The sequence below is a fragment of the Pteropus medius genome, unplaced genomic scaffold (assembly GCF_902729225.1).
Source record: "Pteropus medius unplaced genomic scaffold, Ma_sr-lr_union100, whole genome shotgun sequence".
NCBI classification, from domain to species: domain Eukaryota; kingdom Metazoa; phylum Chordata; class Mammalia; order Chiroptera; family Pteropodidae; genus Pteropus; species Pteropus medius.
The window spans coordinates 5,968,285-5,982,915 of record NW_024356249.1 but is presented as its reverse complement, the minus strand read 5'-3'; the positions used below and the strand labels follow the sequence as shown (position 1 = coordinate 5,982,915).

At 49.7% G+C, this 14,631-nt stretch overlaps 1 protein-coding gene across 2 annotated transcripts; it reads right to left on the bottom strand.

Annotated features, from left to right (window-relative positions):
- Positions 1–2,658: 2,658 nt before the first annotated feature.
- Positions 2,659–13,385, bottom strand: AKR1B1 (aldo-keto reductase family 1 member B). Of its 2 annotated transcripts, none has more exons than XM_039860666.1 (10): positions 13,225–13,385; positions 10,532–10,699; positions 9,687–9,803; positions 8,648–8,725; positions 8,237–8,359; positions 7,614–7,720; positions 7,212–7,293; positions 6,559–6,642; positions 4,761–4,843; positions 2,659–3,067 (listed from the first exon to the last, which is right to left on the bottom strand). In XM_039860666.1, exons 1-10 carry the CDS (start codon positions 13,288–13,290, stop codon positions 3,025–3,027), a joined length of 951 nt encoding a protein of 316 aa, XP_039716600.1. In that variant the 5' UTR covers positions 13,291–13,385; the 3' UTR covers positions 2,659–3,024. The 2 variants fall into 2 exon arrangements, with proteins under 2 accessions (XP_039716600.1, XP_039716599.1); XM_039860665.1 differs by lacking the exon at positions 13,225–13,385 and adding an exon at positions 11,398–11,493.
- Between the last annotated feature and the right edge of the window lie 1,246 nt (positions 13,386–14,631).

The window sequence follows — 14,631 nt, the reverse complement described above, 5'->3', positions numbered from 1 at the left end:
GGTAGGTTAAATAATTTACCAGAGTCATGGATTAGGAAGATAAAGCTGCAATGAAGACTCAGTCTGTCTAGATCTATAAGACCCTCATGTATTTTAGGCCACTCTTCAGAACTGGGTCTGAAATACATTGATTCACACTGAGTTTTTCATCGCTGTCATAAGAGAAGCTCTTCGTTCGTTCACTCACTCATTCTTGCAACTGACATTGACAGCCTACTCTGCACCCACGTGCTGTTTTAGGCCCTGCAGACCGAAGGGCTTCACTGCAGCAGAGCTAGAAAATGCCTTCAAGGGACAGAAAGACTAGGTGTGACCCGGAACTGGATCCCAAAGAGCCATGACCACCCAAAGACAGTTTCTCTAGGAATAGCCCTTCTAAGACTGTCTCCAAAGACAGCCTTTTTCTGTCCCCAAAGAAAGTCCCTCTAGTCCCTCTGGGAAGCCTGCCTGGGCTGTGCTTCTCCTGGCTGGGCAGCACACAGGGTCTGCTAGCCAGCACCATAGACACTGCACGAAGGCAGTTCGCTCAGGCATTGTGTCAACACAGGGGGCTTGGTGTTGAGTCCTCGCCCTGTGAAGTCGGCCCTTGAGAAGACGCTGTTTGAAATCAAGTCTGCTGCAGCACTGCTCAGATATTTTCAAGTGCAGGTCATAACCACCCATGCGATCCAATATTTAGTCCCTTCTTTCAGTTGGTCTCATTACCTTAGTAACAATTCTACTTTTGGGCTGGAACTGTTTTAATAAAACTCCAACTGTTTCATGAAAAGTGTTTTGAGGCCCCAACGAAGCTCCTCAAAGACGGGGCCAGCACCACTGCTCTACCTATAACCCCTACCGACTTGGCCCCTTGGAGGGTCACTTCATTCATGCCGGTGAGTCCACCTGAGCTTTGAGGCTGGGTTGGAACCTGCCCCGGAAGATACAGGGTTTCAGTTCCACTAAGGGTAGGAGGGACAAACAGGCACTCCATGGCACCTGCCTCTATGGAGACCCTCCCGTGTCTCACTCAGCTCGAGCTCCAGATCAAGCATCAGCGCTGGAGTGAAGTGGCCCCAGAACAGCCTCACCGGCTGCTCCCTCGTGCCACATTCCAGCAGCAACGTGCCAGCGCCAGGCCCACGGCTGCCAGTGATCCTGTTTTATCTTCAAACTACGGAACAGTCCTTTGTAGGTAGGCCTTCGCTTCCTCCTCCTCACACTCCAAAGGCCAGGCTCCTTCTTGGGCACGTGTTCCTCTGAGTCTCTGCTAGAAAGCAGGGCCAGTGCTAGTGCAGGGCCTTTTATCTTGTTTGACTTTCAGTCTTGTTTTGATATGCTCTCACTCAGGGATCTAGAAGGCAGGCAGCTGATTTAAAAACTCCTCTTGGGACTACCTTAAAGTTTTCCCAGTGTTTTTAAGCCAGTTTTTGACTAACTGGAGAAATAAGACGGGGCGGGGGGAGACTAGGTCACAGAGGATTTGACATAGCTTACAATGAAACTAGTCTGCTCTTGATGATTTAGGCGACTGAAGAGGTTTGCAGTTTAACTTGGAATAGAACGGGACCTGCGTATCCGACAGGGGAAGCTGGAACACTCTGACCAGCAGGTGCCAGGAGGAGAGGGGCCCAGGCCCAGGGCTGGCAGGCAGTGTGCCGGTGAGCTCTGTGTCCTCTCAACCTCCGCTCAGGGGCTGGGTGCTCTCCAACACCACTGGGTGAGGCCTAGCAACCGCTGCTGCTCAACTACTTACACATGGATAACCTACAATTCAGTTAATGCCACCTGAATTAGGGGCTAACATCATCCGATCAAGTGAGCAACAGGGCAACTTGTCATCTTGGAATCTGAAGTCAGCACTTTCTAACCCCATCCTTTGCCTGGCCTTTGTGGATTTAATTCTGGACAAGGAAGCCCTATTAATAAAAACAAGCAACAGTATTTGTAGGTTTAAAAAGGTTACAAGAAAAGGAGGGGGCCCTTTAATTTTGTAAGCCCATTTAAAGCATTCACCCTTCTGTCACGTGGACAGGGAGAAAGCAGGTGCCTTGCTGTCTACGAGGGGGGAAGAGAGCCCTCGCCGGAACCCAATGGCCCTGATCTTGGACTTCCAGCCTCCAGAACTGTGAGAAATATGTTTCTGCTGTTTAAGGCACCCAGTCCATGATCTTTTGTTGTGGCAGCACGAGCTGACTGGATACCAATTATTGATGCTTTTCTTCCCTGGTCTGGACTACGAGCTCGAGAGCAGTTTCTTGTGAGGAGGCTGCTTAGGAAACCGGGCTTGGCCTTCCCCGGTAGAAGGAACAGAGGCATTTGCGAAATTACAAAAGCATTTATGTCCTGGCTTGGCCCTAAAGCTGTGGCTCTCATCTTGGCTGCCTGTTAGAATCCTCTGGGGGGCTTACAAATGCGAGATGTCCTGGTAACTCCCCTCCCCGGGACCAGACCACCACCATGGGTAAGGTCCAGACATTTAAAGTGGTGACTCCAACGTGCAGCCAGGTGAGACCCGCCACCCTAAAGCTAAACGGGTGAAGTGCTGGGGTGAGGGGTCTCCACTAAAGGGAAAGGTGCCAAGTCCTTGTGCCTGTTGCAGAGCTGAATGGCCTGCTTTATGGGGATCGATGAGATAGAGGTCAAGCGGTACAGAAGGCGATGAATCATTTCAACAAATAGCATCAAACTCACAAAAGTTTTTATTGGAGGCAAGAAGTCTGGCTGAAAGGATTATAGTTCCAAACAGTCAAAATCCAATTGTTAGTGGCACTATTTTTCACTTTGTAGATTCAAGTTAGTCAGAAAAGGATATCATGGTTATATTTCCTCAGCTGGACAAGAAAGGCAAAGAAAACGGAAAGAGAATTCTAATGTATGACACTGCTCTTCAGACTCGACACCAAGCTGGCCAAGGCCTTGGCGGTTCATGTGCAGGTCGCAGACCCGCCACTGAGGGACACGGGCCACACTATGCTACATACAGAAGAATGAGGCGGGAAAAGCGGCAGCAGGTCCGCTGGGGCAGAGCAGGCACCCACGGCTTCAGTACTCTTCACTGAAGGGATAATCCTTGTGGGTGAAAAAGCTGCCAGGAGAAAAGAGGAACATGTTAACTATTTAAGGAGAGATTTCAAATATAGCAAACTACAAAACGATAGCAATGACGACTATCGCAATTTGGGCAGAAAGAGGCCTCTGAAATCTCTAAACAGCGTCCCTAAGAAAATGATTAGGGATAAAATGGCTAGCCTGATTATCTGAAAATTAAGGGGTACAGAGGTATTATGGACACTGGGGCAAAACCCAATATTTTTAAGCCTCTTAGAGTTAGTTTCGGGTATTATATACTATTATATATATTCCACAGCTATGACCCAGGTTTCCCCAGAAACTTTGTATGTGTATGTGTATGTATAGTTAGGAAAATTCCTCCTGCGTGACCTGGGGAATACTGGAGACAGCTTCTCCTTCCCCATTCTAGCCCTGATCTATCCCCATTAAATATCAGTAGCCCACAGAATTATCCAACAGCAGTTTCCAGAATGGCACTGGAGAGTGGAAAGAGTCTAGTTGTAAAGGGACCAATTAGAAACCACTCGAGAACTTCAGTACCCTATGTCAGCAGTGGGGCGGGAAAGGGAACTGAATGAGTGATACAGATTCTTAAAGCAAAAGAGATGTAACTCGGTGAATGATTCACTTCTCCTCTCTCTTGCCCGCCAGAGCCAAGTGATTTTAATGTCTAAAGGTTAAATACCATTAATGTAAATAAACGGGGACATCAGGAAGGGCCCTGGTTTGGGGCTGCCAGTGGTAAACTCTGTGGCCTGTTTTGAATGTGAGGCCATGGCGTGATAGCAACATGCTCACAGGGCATGTTCACACTTGAAGCACAGAAGTATTACCCAAGATGCAAACTTGGTGGACCTCTGCCAGGGGGAATGCCACTCTGAACTGCTGAAGAGCAGAGGCTGGAGAGAGGAAGCCACCGCCCTACCCTGTCTTAGAGAAAGATTGAGTTTTGCTTAGAAGAGTAACCAACTACTGAAAGAGACAGAGTAGAAACAGTCAGAGAGCTCAGACAATAACAACAGTGACAGAGGAGGTTCTTAGTCTCCACTGAAAAATGGGACGTTTCTTCTTCAAAGCAGAAAAGGAGTTTAAACTTCATTTAGTTATTGTACTGATAGGAAGAGAAAATAAACAACCTTACTGTCAGATTCCTTCAGATTCCAAACTACAAATCAGAGAGAAAACAAGGGACCAGTGAATGAACAGCTGGAGGGCCTGTAGGTGACTGCCTGTCAGAGGGGTAGAGCGACTTTCTCAGAGTCAAGTGGCTTATTAGTGACAGAGCTGGGACAATCTGATGCCCTGTGCACCACAGTCTTTCTACTAAACCCCTTTATAACATTATAACATAAAGAGTCACAGGCAAATTCTCCCAGGAAGATGGGGCAGGAACCACCAGGGATCCTCTGGTTTCAGATGAGTCGCTAAGATTTGAAAATTAAATGCCAAAATATGTGGCTACTGCAGGTCAGGCCAACAATGCAGCTGGGCCGGGAGAAGAGACTAGAGCAGATGCCCTGGCATCTTCCCCGTGGCTGTGTGTAGCTCAGCAGACAGATGTTTAAATGTCTGCTGCTTCACATGGATGAGAACGCACGGCAATGCGCCAACGTGAGCACCTCTGTGATGCCAGCGCTGGACACTACAGCCTTCAGGAGTTAGGCTTTTGCTCTGCAGCATCTGATACCCTCCCGGGACTCGCTCACCTCTTCAGGACACAGACTCTCCAGTTCCTGTTGTAGCTGAGTAAGGTGGTCATATCTTCACTGCTCAGTTCAAAGTCAAAAATCTAAAAAGAAAAACATATCCAGTACCTCTGAAAGTAAAGCTCAAACACAGACCATCTCCAGCGACTCTGTGCAGGACCGCTGATAAGCAGCTGCCTTGAGCGGGAACAGGGGGAGGGAGACTTCACTATGTTTACTATTCGAAGGAGCCGTATGTTCTGGCTGGGAACTGTAACAGTCCCTCCTGTCCAGAACCTCCAAGCAAAATGTTACCTTTTACTCCATTTAGTTCATTTCAAGACCGCCACTAAGCACTTCTACTGTGACAAGCACCAGGGAACACGATGATGGGTAAGCCACGTCTTTGCCTCAGTTTTACAATGAAGCAAAGGAAGGACGACAGCTATAATAAAAGGGATAATTAACTGCACACTGTGTAAAAGACATTGCACAAAGCACTCAGGAAGGCCAGAGGAAGTAGGAATTCTGGCTGGAGGACGGAAGGCTGTGGTCAGGGATGTGAGACAGGCCTAAGAAGCCACATACAGTTTTGACAGAAAGGGCCAGACAGGAGAAGAACCATCCGCATGAGGACCGGTCTGCTGGGGAGAACGTGGCCGGCACGGAGGTGGGCGGGCAGGCCCCAAGCAGCAGCGGGCGAGCCTGGAGCACCCTCAGCGCCGATCACAGGATGTGCAGGCAAAGTCTGCTACAGACCTGTGGTCACAATTGTGCCAAAATGTGCACAGACTACATAGCAAGATGCGAAACTAACATATTACTATAAGGTTAGTCATTTAAAAATGTTTCTTTTCTAAAGCCTTGAAAGATAAAATACAAACAAAGGATCTATCTCTAGCAAGATATGTGTTTCCCACCGCAGTCGGTTTTACCACTTTATCTCGATTAGTTAGAACATCTGAAGAAGGAAGAAATCCTCCCCTACTACACCATATGTTCCCCGCCCCTCCCCGGGCCTCACCCCAGGCTCCCAGGGGACCAATGACGCATGTTAGAGCCATAGCCTGTGGCCAGTGGAACAGGCAAAATCGGCATCTCACTGTGGGAGCAGCTGCTTGGAACCAAAGCTTAGGTGGAGAGAGCAAGGCCAGGATCCCGGCAGCGGGACCCCTGGAGCTGCTCTTCAACCCCACTGACCCCCCCGCACAGACTCCCCCACTGGGTGAGAGGCAGGCCGACCTGCCCTGGAATCTGCCCTGGGACCAGCCCTGGACACATCTCGCTGGTGCCCTGACGCCAGCCCTGCTACTCTGCCCTTTGTGGGGTGGAGTCCTGGCAGAAGTGATGGGCAGGCTAATGGCCTGGAGGGTCTGCAGTCCACAGACGACCACCAGGACAGCAGCGCTTCTTGAGCACTTACTAAGGTACCAGGCGTTGTGTGAAGCCCTTCCTTTGATGTATCTTATTTAATCTTCATGACAACCCTCAAATTAGGTACTGCTTTACAGATGGGGAAACTGAGGCACCGGAACTAACGAAGCCCTGATGCAAACTCCTCACAGGGTGTTACTGGAGAATGACATTTCTCAGGGCTAACACTGTCACTGAGGAGTCTCGGCATAGGAGTGCACGTGTTCGGGACGGCCACTGAGGCACGGAGCTACCGTCCTCAGTCTGCAGTGTGCTCGTGCGCTCACTGCGGTTGGCTGAGAGGGGACAGAGGGTGGGGGTCCCGCACACGACCCTGCAGAGACGGGATGAGAGGCCCTGTGAAGAACCTCCCAGGAAAACCTGGGCCGACCAGGTGGGACCTTACCTGAATGTTCTCAGCAATGCGTTTGGGTGTCACAGACTTGGGGATCACCACCAAGTTCCTCTGCGTGAGGAACCGGATCAGAACCTGTGAACACATGTGCCGCGTGTACACGTACGCCGTGAACTCTGTCACTATCTCACTTAATTCTATATATCCATAACCAGAGGGGGAAATTCCAGAACCTCATGTGTGAGAAAACCAAGGTGCGGAGATGTCAGGGTCACACCCAGCGCCAGCGAGGTCAAGGTCTGGCCGCAGAGCTCTGCTCTCACCAACCACGTCACGCGCTTCCGTGTCCCCCCGACGTGCGACCCGCAAGGAGACCCTTCACTGCCGACCACCCACACCACCACGGGGTAGAAGAGAGTGTCCCGTGCAGCTGCTGAAGAGGGAGGGGCTTTCACCTACAGGGGCCACTGCTGACCCTCGTAGCAGCCGAGGAAGGTAGTAGGGCAGGTACTACTACCCCCGGACCACACAAAAGTCTTCTAACTCCCCACTCGGTGCCCTTTCAACCACACATCCCAGGACCCCAAGCTGCACTTCTGGGGAGGGCTTGACTAGGCTCGGTCATCTGTCCCTCCTGGCTCCCTGGGCCTACCACAAACACGGACGGTCTGGGAGCAGTCACGAGAGCTTGGAAATGGCCGTACCTGGGCTGTGCTTTTCTTGTACTTATCAGCTATCACTTTGACCCTGGGATCCTCCAGTAGGGAAGGGTCCTCAGGCTTGGCCCTGGAGACGGAAAGATGGCCCACGTGAGCAGCTATCATCACCATCATTCACGGCAGCCAGCTCCTCTAACCCTAACACCCATCAACCTCAGAGGGCAGCCACCAGTGTCCTGATCTGAAGTTTGCTTATGAACTCCCAACCCTTTGGAACAAGAGCAGGTCTCTTGCTACTAAAAAGACCAAGCAGGAAGCCCAACAAGAGGCTCCTGGGAAGGTCTGCAAATGAGCCCCAGAAGCATCCTCCTTGATGCTGAATTTTTCTTTTTAGCCATTTCTAATCCTCACCAATCGATAAGAAAACATTGTCCCATGGAAACTCACCAGGGCCTCTCAGGAGAGCCGAGGGGACTGTAGGCAGTCACCACAATGCCTTTGGACTGGCAATACTGGATTAACTTCTCCTGAGTGAGGTATGGGTGGCACTCGATCTGCAAATGGAAACATGAGGTTTGATGGCAGCAGTGTGGGCACTGGTGATGGGACACACAGAAGTTTTCCCATGCTAAGCCCCTTCCCTCACAAGATAGAAAATTATGTGTAACCAACATCCCGTCTCCCAGATAAGCTGTGACAACTGTCTCCGTTTCCCAGCTGGTGGCCTTGACACTAACAAAATAATCTTGTTACCGATGTACTGCGGCCACAGGCCCTAAGAGATTTTCTGGCCAGTTATCACCTGTGACAGGCCTGAGGACCTCGATGTCTATAAACTGCTAATCTGTGAGACCCTGACCACCACAAGCTAGGCTCAAAGCCCTCCTCTCTCCTACAAGTCTCACCCCCGGATGTGCCACTGTCATTCTGAATCATGAATGAGGACTCTGCCAGCGCCCTCGAACTCGCCTCCTGGCTACTCCCAGGGTGCCACGGACAAGAAATGACTGCCGGGATCACACAGTAACAAAAGCCTGCCATCCACACCAGCTGCTCTGCTGGAAGCCTACCTGGTTAACCACTGGCTTATGTTTTAAGCCAGGTTTGTTTAAGATCCTCTCGATTTGGAGATGGTTGAAGTTGGAGACTCCGATAGCTTTCACCAGCCCTTCATCCACCAGCTCTTCCATGGCCTAAAGACGGAAAAGGGTCTGCTTGCTGCTGACATGTGCCCAAAAGGACAAGAATCCAAAGCATCTTCTGCACCAGCCCCACCCTCACTATCCCATGCCAGTGAGTTAGACCTTTGAGAAGTCCAAAAGACACCAAGAAAAAAGCAAGGCTGGCTTTAATGAGCCAGGAAGAGCAAAAACGGTGACAGAAGAACAAAATGCGGTGGAAAAAAACGGCAGAGCAGAAGAAGTCACACCCTGACAACAGAAAACCAGCGAGGAAGAAAGCCAAACCACGGACAGCCTTACCGCCCACGTGTCCACAAAGTCAGTATCAGAGGGAATCACGTTGCCTTCTCCGTCCAATGGAAACAAATCGTTCCCGGGCTGTCATTAAAATCAAAAACAGACATTCAGTAACAGCCCTTCCTAGAGCTGCCGTGGGAGCTGCATCTCTGAAAGCAAAGCTCTAAAAATATTCTAAACTACAACAGCCGGCTAAGTTTTTAGAAGATAATCAAGGATAAATCTGTGTGTCAGTGTGAAGGAGAAGAAGGCAGACAACTCCCGACGCCCCCAGATGCTTATTCTACAAATGGGCTGCTGCTGACTGTCAGACGAACCATTCTTGGTCAGTGAGATGAACCCCGCCATGGGCCGGAGTGTGGGTGAGGAAAGGACTCAGGACCAGGACTCACAGGGTCCAAGTCCTGGCTGAATCACTGGCCTATGAATTGTCACCTTACCAAACCTTGTAGGCTTATCATAAAAATTAAGATTTAACAAACAAACAAACAAAAGATAAAATCAGGCTCATTGTGCAATAAAATAGAGCTATGGGGTAAAGGCCACAATTTCCATCTCTCTGACAAAACAAAACTGAATTGTGGCTGGAATGAAGGTAAAAGATATAACAACATTAGATTCCTTTTGTGCATGCAGAGTTACGCTGCCAGTAAATTCATCGATAGAATGGTGCACGTGTCTAGAATGTAGGAATCCACATGCATACACATGCATAGGAAGGGGAGCGCTGACAACGTCCAAGGATTATGTGCAGAAATGTCACCCGAGCCAAGTTTGCTATCCCTAAGTTGTATATGATACAATCACCAAATCACCTCAAACTCCGTAATGTGTATCTGAGCCCCCTGGGATTCAGATTCAGACGCCCTGGGTGAGACCTGAGACTGGTTTCTAACAAGCTCCCAAGCGATGCCACTGCTGCTGCTCTAAGGACTATACCCTGAGCAGTAAAGACACACACACAGCATATACGTACTCGTAACCGGCTAATAAAGGAGGGTCTAACACGTATCAAGCTACCCCTGAACCCTGTGCCCCATACCTTGAAGCCCATTGGCCAGTGAATAAGATAGAGGTCCAGGTAGTCCAGGTTCAGGTCGCTGAGCGTCTTCTGGCAGGCTCCCTTCACCCTGTTTTTCTCATGGTACGTGCACCACAGCTGAAGCCAGCAAGAGAACACATCTTATCACCGGCGCTGGAGAAGCCATGTCCTGGCGTGGAGCCAGAGGGCTTGAAGGCAAAGGATTCGCTTTCCTCTCCCCACAACCCAAGTCACCATGATGCTATAAATGGTGGTAATGGAGATTCCATTTCACATTACGGATCCTAACTTTCCAAAGGCAGGCAGGATATTCAGGTCACGGGCACCTCTCAACACCAAACTAAAGGCACAAAACAGCATGAACAGGTCGGCGCGCCAGCCCTAGGCCCTATACATGAGTTCTCAGGGCGATTTTCTCACTAGGCTGGTTTTCGAGGAGCCAGCCTCACCCACCCAGCAGGTGTCCTCTGGACACCAACAGCTTCCAGGTAAAAGACGGTGGTCGGCAGTGTAGATCCAGTCTGCAGATGAGAACCAAGTTCAATCCTCAAAGACGACTCCCTGGGAAGGGAGCACCAACCCGCGACCTGAGCCTCATCAGCAAGGGGCTCTAAGCGATAGATCCAGATGGAATGCCCATCCACCTGCCAGCCATGAATGGGCAAGCTCTGGAGCCCTCCACGGTCTAGAGTCAACACATTTTCCTCTGGAAGAATCACCTGCCAAGTGATAACTGTAGCTGTATTAAGAAGCCCCAGAGTATGACCTTGGCTCCTGAGCTGATGCCCTCAATGGATAAACATGAACGACACCTCTATCCCCCAGGCTCCCCTGCAGAACGGCACCTTGCTGACAATGAAGAGGTCCTCACGCTTCACCACCTGCTCCTTCAACTTCTCCTGGATGGCCATCCCCACCTCGCTCTCGTTCTGGTACACATGAGCGCCGTCAATGTGGCGGTACCCACAGTCAATCGCTGCCTTCACAGCTTCCTCCACCTTGCCTGGAGGGGACTGAAAAGCAACAGAAGGCATGGAGTTAAAACCCAAAACAAACAAAACACACAGTCTGCACACAACCCAGGAAGGCCAGTGTGACCCTACTGGCTCTCGCTGAAGTGCCTGTCCCTATGCCAGCTACATAAAGCCAAAGGAAGCTTCTGAAGCACATTCTAAACTATTTGCTCTCAGACAGAATGAGGTAAAATGCCACGCTGCTTCATTTTATGGTAATCTGACAAAGGCTTAATAGCAGCACAGGTCCCCTTAACAAGATGTGCCAAAGCCATCTCGCTCCTTGTTTCTTCACATGCTGATTTACAAACCGCTGTATAAAATATTCTCCCCTCATCTGAGTCTATTAGGTTCCCAGAACCACAAAGAATATCATTTCCTTCAAATAGCTTAAAACAACAGTCCCCTTTTTGGCACAAGGGACCAGTGCTCCTATGAGAATCTAAAGCCCGATGATCTGAGGTGGAGCGGAGGTGGTGATGCTGGCGCCGACTGGCTGCAAACACAGATGAAGATTCGCTCGTTTGCCCGCTGCTAGCCTTCTGCTGTGCAGCTGGGTTCCTAACAGACCACGGACTGGTACCGGTCAGCAGCTTGGGGGTTGGGGACCCCTGGCTTAAAATATTTCAAAAAGCACTGTTTTTTCCCAAATGAGAAACCCAATTCCCATTTGGTTTCCGAGCTCTATCAGTAAACACCTGCACTTTACTTTCTCCTTCCGTGCACGAATTCAGATACTGGTAATCACTTGTTTTTAAGCAGTTCTGCGAGATTATCATAAAGTCAAGAATGTTCCTTATGCAGATTCAAAGGCCTGGGCTTCAATTCTCGCTGTGTAAGAATCCTGGAAGCTCACCATATGGTTTGTGGACAGAGCTGCAAAGAAACTGAATGGCTGTCTGTGCCCAAAACATCTGAGTAACCAGGACAGGTATGGGGAGCCTGGCTGTTGAGTAGGGGGAAGTGCCTGCATAGCCATCAAGCTGCACAGGTTGATCGCATGGACACTTACTCCACCTCCTGCTCAGACCAGAGAGGTGAAAGATAAACACTTCTGCACCAGTTGACTAAATAGGGCACATTCCTCTGGAGGGTTAGGGTAGGAAAGAATGAAAAGGAAACTCCCCAGGGGCATTAGCAGCTGTGAGCATCTGCTGTTTGGGCATCAGCTGCTGTGAACGGGTGAGGGGACAGAACATGCGAACAAGTGCATCCATTCCAAGAGAATAACCTGCAGCAGATGGACTTTAACTCGGTATCATGGTCATAATTCAATTACAGCCTTAGAGCCAACCACCACTGGACTTTTTGGAGGAAACACAAAATTACATATTCTGATAACTTTGGCCAAGAAACACTTTCCATGTGAGGGAACTCCAAGATCCTTTTCTTCAAGTTATGTTTACTAATTTTCAACTGCAGGTTTTAGGGCAAAAGTAAAAACTGTCCACTGTTCTACTTCAAACCATGTCATCAAAGTGCACACAATACTGTCTTTTTCTTGTCTGTGCATAAATATCCAATGCCCAGTCCCATATTCAAAGTTTCTGGGGAAACCTGGGTCATAGCTGTGGAATATATATAGTAATATATAATACCCGAAACTAACTCTAAGAGGCTTAAAAATATTGGGTTTTGCCTCAGTGTCCATAATACCTCTGTACCCCTTAATTTTCAGATAATCAAGCTAGCCATTTTATCCCTAACCATTTTCTAAAGGACGCTGTTTAGAGATTTCAGCGGTGTTCAGGTTTCTGGAGACAATTTTAATACCGACGCCTGCTAAGAGTTTTCCATTGGTGGTAACCACCTGTGCCCAGATTCTCTGTGGAATTCTACCCCGCACATAACAACCCCAAGTGCCATGCCTGGCTAAAGGCGTTCAGCGTTGCGCGTCTGGGGACATGAAAATGAATGGGTCCCGGGTAAATTCGTGCCACCTAATTTAATTATCTGCAATCTCCGGGCTTCCTTGAGATGCTCATTCCCAAGAGAGAAAAAAAGAAATGATTAAGGACAAACTATTTAGAAGAAAGACAAAGGGGCGGCGCAACAAGCGCCCTGAGGAGAGGAAAGTTGGCGCTCAGTGGCCCCCATCCCTTTCTGCTCCACTTCCTGGGCTCCCCCGGGTCTCCGTCCCGGGGCCAGAGCAGTGGGGGCTCGGGAAGCACCCCCTTCCCTCCGATTCCTTTCGGTCCCTTTTAGTGATTTTCCAGCTGGGTTCGGATTCAAGGTGTGGCCTAGGGTCCCCCCCCATCCACCAAGTGTCTACACGGGCGGCCTTCCGCGGGCGGCTCCCAAGCCCCTCACGCAAGTCCCCTGTCCCTAGCGCGCAGGGCCTCCCTCCCCCGCCTTGGCTCCCGGGTCCCGGCGGGGCCCAGCTGAGCCCGCCGCGGGCCGGGCAAGCCCGAGCGTGGCTCCGTGCAGGCCGGACGCCCTCTGAAGGTCGCTCCAGGTCGCTCCCCGCCCCAGGCTGCTCGAAGCCCGAAGAAAGCCCCGCGGGACGCACCCCTCAAGGCCCCTACCTGCCACGTGCCCAGCCCCAACAAGGGCATCTTGGAGCCGTTGCTGAGCATGATGTGGCCGGCCATGACTGCTGAAGCCCGCAAACCCCGGAGCAAGGACCACGCCGCCGTCGTGCAGATGCGGCCCTCTGGTAATAGGTGCGACGGGAAGCAGCGGGGTCTTCGATTGGCTGCCGCTACGCGCAGGCGGCTTCTGATTGGCCCGCCCGCGCCCAGGGTGCGGCCGCTGGAGCTACGTCAGGGCCTAGTGGGCCGTACTTTTCCGCTCAGATTGCTGGGGCATGACCCGCGCAGCAGCAAGAGAACTCGCCAGCCCCTGTGGTGCCTGGAAATGCGAATGCTTTAGCAAAATTAAAAGACGTCCTACAAATAAGTAGCCTGGGAGGGAGTTTTGGTTTCTTTTCTTTTCTTTCTTTCTTTCTTTTTTTTTTAAGGGTCCGAAGAATATGTTCGTCTATCTGTTATTCAAGCCCAATATCACGCTCTTTGGGAGATTGACGATACCCGCTCCTCAATTTGTGCGAACCATATTTTGACTGCAGGTTATCTTCTAGGGTATTTTGCTCTTAGGAAGATACCTGTCAGAGAAATGACTTGCAATCTTATTGCAGAACCTCTTCTCGAGATTTGGGGTTGCCCAGTCTGTCTTTGTGTAGCTCCTCGGGCTATCTCCACACCCTGCCATAGTTGTGAGCAGCGTCTGTGCACAATGGGTTTGGTTCGGCAAGCCTTCTTCCAAAATCCAGCATTTCTGCAGGTTAGGAAGCATCCATGAGCTTGATCCAGAACACACACAGAAGATAATAAACTTTTAGAAAACGAGACTCTATTGAAGTGGCACGTTTAAATCTAGTCATTTAGCAAAATTCCAGAAAAAGTGAATTCAAGGCAGAAACCCACAAAAGAAAAATTAGCTTTGATAGTAAAGCTTCAAGTACTTCAAATAAAGGGATGCTAAATAAATCGATCAGCCCTAATTGGCAGGTAAAAAGACACATTATTTTCCAATACAACCAAAGGAAAGTTCCCGGAAGAACTTTGAAGACAATCTTTGTTTCGTTCCAACAACCTCTCTCTATGATGCTCTGTCCTCCCCCAAACCTGCTCTTTCTGCTCCATCACCCTCCAATCTTTCCCCTAATCATGCAAGACTGGGAATTATGTCTGCTGGTAATGACTCAGGAAACAGACCTCTCTAAACTCTATTCTAGTGATTTTCCATTTGAACGATTCTAAAAAAGTGCCCCCTAGGAAAATTTTATACACATCAGACTAGCCCAGATATTTTTCCATTTGACTTTTATAAGAACTATTGGTAGGAGGTAAATTCTGATGCTATTTGTCCCCAGATAATAGAATTTTAATTTCCCCCTAAAGCTGGTCACACGGTTTACAGAAAGCCCAGGT

Bases quoted from the DNA above. Each gene is read 5' to 3' on its own strand.
- AKR1B1 (XM_039860665.1), bottom strand. From the start codon at position 11,478: ATGATAATCTCGCAGAACTGCTTAAAAACAAGTGATTACCAGTATCTG. The intron at 8,360-8,647 runs GTAAGGCTGTCC...TTCCGTCTTTAG, and splicing joins ACTTTGTGGACACGTGGGCG to GCCATGGAAGAGCTGGTGGA. The intron at 7,294-7,613 runs GTGAGTTTCCAT...TTCCGTCTCCAG, and splicing joins GGCTCTCCTGAGAGGCCCTG to GGCCAAGCCTGAGGACCCTT.